Below are 6,980 nucleotides of genomic sequence, written 5' to 3' on the forward strand. Positions count from 1 at the left end.
CTTGTAATGTATTTATTCAAAAATTATTTTTAAATGTTTATATGTGTTAAAGGTTTTATACCATACTGAATGAAATACAACCTTTACCCCAGCCCAAAATTTTATTTTTATTTATTTATTTTTTTTTAATGCTTCAATACAGGAACTTTAATAGGTACATACTGTAATGGTAAACAGTGCATGTGAGCAGGAAGTTAAGGAAGAGTTGCCAGCTGCTCATGCCTACTCAGTATTCTTCTCCTTCTTCAGCCTCTGCTTCCATGGAATCCACGCCCACCTCTTCATAATCCTTCTCCAGCGCCGCCAGATCCTCCCGGGCCTCGGAGAACTCCCCTTCCTCCATGCCTTCTCCCACATACCAGTGCACAAAGGCCCGCTTGGCATACATGAGATCGAACTTGTGGTCCAAGCGGGCCCAGGCCTCGGCGATGGCAGTGGTGTTGCTCAGCATGCACACGGCCCGCTGCACCTTGGCCAGGTCTCCCCCTGGAACCACGGTCGGGGGCTGGTAGTTAATGCCCACCTTGAATCCAGTCGGGCACCAATCCACAAACTGGATGGTACGCTTGGTCTTGATGGTGGAGATGGCAGCATTGACATCTTTGGGAACCACATCTCCCCTGTACAACATGCAGCAGGCCATGTACTTGCCGTGGCGAGGGTCACACTTGACCATCTGATTGGCTGGCTCGAAGCAGGCATTGGTGATCTCAGCCACGGACAGCTGCTCGTGGTAGGCCTTCTCGGCAGAGATGACCGGGGCGTAGGTGGCCAGGGGGAAGTGGATGCGGGGGTACGGCACCAGGTTGGTCTGGAACTCCGTCAAGTCCACATTCAGGGCCCCGTCAAAGCGCAAGGAGGCCGTGATGGAGGACACAATCTGCCCGATCAGATGATTGAGGTTGGTGTAGGTGGGGCGCTCGATGTCCAGGTTGCGCCGACAGATGTCATAGATGGCTTCGTTGTCCACCATGAAGGCACAGTCCGAGTGTTCCAGGGTCGTGTGCGTGGTCAGGATGGAGTTGTAGGGCTCCACGACGGCCGTGGACACCTGGGGCGCTGGGTAAATGGCAAACTCCAGCTTGGACTTCTTGCCGTAGTCCACCGAGAGCCGCTCCATGAGCAGAGACGCGAACCCGGAGCCGGTGCCACCTCCAAAGCTGTGGAAGATGAGGAAGCCCTGCAGGCCTGTGCACAGATCCGCCAGCTTGCGGATGCGGTCCAGGACCAGGTCCACGATCTCCTTGCCAATGGTGTAATGGCCTCTAGCATAATTATTAGCTGCATCTTCCTTCCCTGTGATCAGCTGCTCCGGGTGGAAGAGCTGTCGGTAGGTCCCGGTGCGCACTTCATCTACCACCGTGGGCTCCAGGTCCACAAACTGCTCTGGGCACGTGCTTGCCAGCCCCAGTCTCACTGAAGAACGTGTTGAAGGAGTCGTCCCCGCCACCAATAGTTTTGTCGCTAGGCATCTGACCATCAGGCTGGATTCCATGTTCAAGGCAGTACAATTCCCAGCAGGCATTGCCGATCTGGACACCTGCCTGCCCCACGTGGATAGAGATACACTCCCTCATGACGAGTCCTGCCGGGTAGACACCGCTCGGGTAGACACCGCTCTCGCTTCTCGTACTTCTCGCTTCTCGTGCTCCTCTCCTTGTGCACCCCAAAATTTTAAATAATCCTATTTTTTATTGAGTTGGTACCCGGCCAATCATTTTTTATTAGCCCAGGGAATAACATAAAAACAAAATTTTAAGTCTCTCATTTGACTCATCTTGTATTATCTTTTAAACTTTTTTTAAAAACTTTTTTCATATTATCCTAAGTTAGAATTTTTTTTAAGTCATTCACTTTTTGTGTTTTACTTTAGGGTTTACACTATATATAAACATTAGAAGTTTAGGGCCAAGGAGATAGCTCAGTAGAATAAGCGCTTGCCTGGCAAGTGCAGTGTCCTGAGTTCAATCCACAGTACTGAAACAAACAAACAAACACACACTTTGGAAAGAGAATTCTCCCAATGGGGAAGTAATAAGAATTTGTAGAAATCACACCCTTGAATGTTTATGTTTGAGAGGTGATGAAGTCAACAAACGACAGTTGCAAATACAGCATAAAAATCAAAATGAGTACTTCAACCCGTTAATAGTCTCCTGTGAAAAATATGCATACTTTGAACCAGCACATGGCTTTTAATCAATGCCAGAAACTCAATACATGAGAGATACTGAGTGCATCTGAAGAATATGAAGAAGCTTTCGTTCTTGCTCAGACCTGGTCAACCTAAGTCAATTTACACAAATGGCAAATGCTATGAAGATAAGGAATATCAAAAGACTTTTCTTCCTTTCTTCCCAATTTAGAATTTACTCAATATGAAACAATTCACACTGACAAGAAAAGATATGAATGTAAACAATGTGGCAAAGCTTTAAGATTACATTCAAGCCTAACTGGTTCTAGGAGAATTCATACCAGTGAGGAACCTTTTAAATATAAGGAATTTTGGAAAGCCTTTAGATTTCATTTACAAGTTAGTATCCATAAACAAATTTCTACTGGTGGAAACTCAAATATAAGGAATATGAGAAAGCCTTTAGGTTTCATTCATAAGTTCATATCCATGAGCAAATTCATACTGGTGATAAATCTTATAAATGTAAAGAATATGGGAAGACCTTTCATTTGGGATCAGGCCTTAGTCAACATTGGAGAATTCATACTAGTGAAAAGCCCAATGATTCTTTTTTTTTTTTTTTTTTTTTTTTCCGGGGATTGAACTCAGACCCTTGTGCTTGCAGAGAAGCGCTTATTCTACTGAGCCATCTCCCTGGCCCCCAATGATTCTGATTAATGTACCAAGTCCTTTAGTCAGCAATCTCCTCTAATTAAATATCAGAGGAGTCACAAAGATGAAAAGCCTTGTGAGTGTAAGGAGTGTGGGAAGGGTTTTAATTGGCACTTACGCCTGACCAAATGTCAAAAATTCACAGGAAAGAGAATTCACATGAATTCAAGAATGTGGTAACGCTTTTATTCAAGGTGCAAATCTTGCCAGGCATCAGACTGTTCATGTTGGTAGGAAACCCTGTGAATGTGCAATAAAACCCTGTGAATGTGCAATATGCGGTATAACCTACATCTGGAGCTTACACCTTGCTCTTGACATCAACAAATTCATACTAGCTAGAAACTTTCTAAACGTAAGCATTATAGGGAGATTTTTTATTTGGGCCTCATCTTTCTCAACATGAGATAATTCATAAATTATGAATGTAAGGGATGTGGACAGATCTTTCTTTACAGCTTGGTATTTAATCAGCATCAGAAGATACACACTGATGAGAAAAACTATGAATGTAAGGAATGTGGAAATACCTTTTGCATGGTTCACAAGTTGGCATGAGAAAAATCCATGCTGGAAGGAGACCATATAAATATGAAGAATGAGGAAAATCTTTTTTCCAGTGTTCATAACTTACTAGACATCAGAGCATGCATACTGGCCAATAAACTTTACATATATAAATAACAAGGGAAATCCGTTTTTTTTGGTTTTTTGGTTTGGTTTTTTTTTTTCCTGCAGCACTGGGTATCGAACTCAGGACCTTGCGCTTGCCAGGCAGGCTCTTACGCCACTGAGCTATATCCCCAACCTGGGAAATTCTTATATGTCATAGAAAGTACACTGGTCAGGGACCTGTGAATTTAAGAAGAATAACTACATCTTTATTCGCCATTCATATTTCAGTAAACAGAAAACTCACAATGGTGACTATCTGTGAAGGGACAGACTTGAAACATCTGAAGTCACAGCTCAGGGGCCAGGGAGATAGCTCAGTAGAATAGATAGATGCACTTGCCAGGCAAGCGCAAGGGCCTGAGTTCAATCTCTGGTTCTGAAAAAAAAAAAAAAAAGATACTAAAGGCATAACTGAATCCATTTCTGTGCATACAGAAATGGTTGCACAACTCTAAAAAAAATCATTAAAAAAACTTTGGGTTGTATACATGAGTTACATGGCATGTAAAATATGCCCCAGTGAAGTCACGGCTCAAAATTTGCTCAACACCAGACAATTTACACTGTTGAGAAATGAAATGGCTATGTAGAATATATCAAGATGGGATTTTTCTCTGAGCTATCACTTTATTTCACTATTGTGAAATTTATGATATAAAAGCATTGCAAGGGACTGGGGAGATGGCTCAGTAGAATAAATGCTTGCCTGACAAGCACAAGGGCCTGAGTTTAATCCCCAGTTCTAAAAAAAAAAAAAAAAAAAAAAAAAGCATTGCAAAGGCCTCATTATTCATTAATTGAAGTCACTTGGTTCTTTTGGGAAACAATATTTGAAGGCCTTTTTAAAAGGACACAATGTACTTATCAGACAATTCATAGTATAATTTATATTAATATAGGAAGGAATTTACTAATTGGTCAGCAGTTACAGGTTATTGGAATAAGACTGTAAATGAAATAATAGCATGAATTATTTTTGAGTTATTTTTATCACATTCTTATCAGAAACCTGTTATATAAAGAATTTATATTTAATTCATAAACTTTCCATTGCTTTCAGTCTTCCTGCATCTACATAATTCTCTTACAAGAGGCTAATGTTCTGCTACATATTTAATTTGGAAAAGTCTTGAACTCTCATTCAAATTGTTGTCTAGGTTGCTGAAAATCCTACATCTATATTGGTTAGGAAATAATTTATGTTTGTACATGCATTATGTTATAAATGTTAGTTGAGTTTAAGACTTAAGATATTTTTATGACTGTCATTTGTATTAGTATGAAGTCATTTTTATGCAAGAATGTAACGATTTGCTAGGTGTGGTAGCACATGCCTGTAATATATGTCAGGCCTGACATGAAAAAGACCTTCCCAATAAAACATATATGTCCCATGGACACAATACTCAACACTGACAGTGTATATGAGGAGAGGTTTATTTTGGATCACAAAGCATGTGAAACTACATAATTCTATACCCTGAAGTAATAAAAAATCTGACAAATTTCCTTGCTTATGCTAATGTAATTCTTTAAATTAGCTGAGTTTAACTCTTAACAATGAGTTACAGAAAAATTTTACTCAGGTACATGATAAATTATACAATAGGTGGCTGGGGAGATAGCTTGGCATTCTAAGTACCTACCTGGCAAGTGCAAGGACCCAAGTTCGATCCCTGATACCGCATGCTGCACAAGCCACCAAAATGGCATGGTGGCTCATGCCTGAAATCCCAACACTGGTAAGGCTGAGACAGGAAGATCACTATGAATCTGAGCTGCATAGTGAGACCCTGTACCAAATCATTAGATAGATAGATAGATAGATAGATAGATAGATAGATAGATAGATAGATAATACAATAGGTAAATCCAATATTTAATGAAGGAATAATAAGGTACCAGATATTTACCCAAAATGTTTAAGCCTTTATCTGAATTCAGTACTTTCTCAGTTTCTTCTGTCATCAGTCTTGGTACCTATTCTGGTCAGCTTTTCATCACTGTGTCCAAATGTAACTGAGAAAAACAACACAGAGGAGGAAAGGATTGCTGCAGTTTCAGAGGATTTATTCCATGGTTAGCTAGTTAAATTGCTGTGAGCCTGAGGGGAGGAAGAACATCCTAGCAAAACACTATGGTGTAAGACACTTGCTCATCACAGCAGTTGGAAAGCAGAGAGGAGAGAGCTCTATGCAGAAAAAGGTCAGGAAGGTCATTCTCAATGATCCACTCCCTTCAACTAGGTTCCATCTCTTTACATCACCTCCACAAAATTGTAAATCAAATTATGATCCAATCAGTGGAGGGAATTTATAATTTGAATTACATATCAGAGAAGAAAATATGCAGTGGCCATAGTTCTCCTTTTGCAAATCCTGAGACTAATTAAAATTTAATACCTCCTTCAGAAAACCTATGATCATGTTCCCTGTTCTAACATAAACTTCAGATTGTATTTCCTCTTTCTTTGGACTCATTTACATTACAGTGTTCACATTTTGTGATAAGTGAATGAGTTTTGGGTTAGTCTCAATTTTTGAATATTTCCATCACCTCAAAATGAAACTTTGTGATCAGTGAGACAGCTCAGTGGATTGTCTCAGGCAAGTTTAGGCAAGCCCAGTGACCTTGGTTAGATCCCCAGCACTGCTTGCTGCTGCCCCCAGAGAGGGCTGAGCTGGTCAGAGTCCAGGGCATAGTGGCGCTGGCCTGTAATCCCAGCGAGGGGGAGGCTGAAAACAGGAGGGTTACTATGAGTCTGAGCTGCATAGTGAGACCCTGTAACAACCAAATATATTAAAGAAAAAGAAAAAGAAACTTTGTATCCTTAAATATCGCTGCCTGACTACTGCAAGACATATCACGGAACTGCCTTTTAACTCATTCCTAGAGTGCTATACTTTGTCAGCTCCCAATAAATTCTTCTTCCCAGGAAAAACTTCTACCAGAAATGTGACATTTTTCACTAAACCCTGTGTATATATGAATGTGTTCACTTTGAACACATATACTTATAGCACATATACTATATACATATGAAATATCAGTCTCAGAAGTATAACCATTCTACCTGTTCCTAGATTATTCTGAACTTACTCTTTGAGAGACTTCTCAGAGTGTTTTTCTATCTAAACTATCACCCAAAGTGATATCCCTCATTATAAATACAATGCGCCATGTGTTGCTGAATTCCCAGTTATTTGGTAATTCTTGTCTAGGTTACTTATTCTATTTCCCAACATTCTTGATTTTAGCTTTGAATTATATAAGATATATAAGTATTTATACAGTACTCACAAATCTGTAGCTCTTTTCTGAAACACATTGTTATGTGAACTTAAAACAAGGCAAGCTAAATAAAATGCGAACTTAGTGAGACAATTCTTCCTTTTCTTTCCTCTTTCAGGGCTAGAATTCAAGTGCAGGACATCCTAGATGCTCGGCAAGAGTT

The 6,980-nt window shown here is 40.3% G+C and overlaps 1 protein-coding gene across 1 annotated transcript; it reads right to left on the reverse strand.

Annotated features, from left to right (window-relative positions):
- Positions 1–210: 210 nt before the first annotated feature.
- LOC101585472 (tubulin alpha-3 chain-like) lies at positions 211–1,577 on the reverse strand. The gene is given in 2 exon segments (XM_012515929.2): positions 211–1,382; positions 1,384–1,577. Coding segments are annotated over 2 exon segments (1,350 nt in total). The 3' UTR covers positions 211–226.
- Between the last annotated feature and the right edge of the window lie 5,403 nt (positions 1,578–6,980).

The sequence above is a fragment of the Octodon degus genome, unplaced genomic scaffold, assembly GCF_000260255.1.
Source record: "Octodon degus isolate 3935 unplaced genomic scaffold, OctDeg1.0 scaffold00083, whole genome shotgun sequence".
Taxonomy (NCBI): Eukaryota; Metazoa; Chordata; class Mammalia; order Rodentia; family Octodontidae; genus Octodon; species Octodon degus.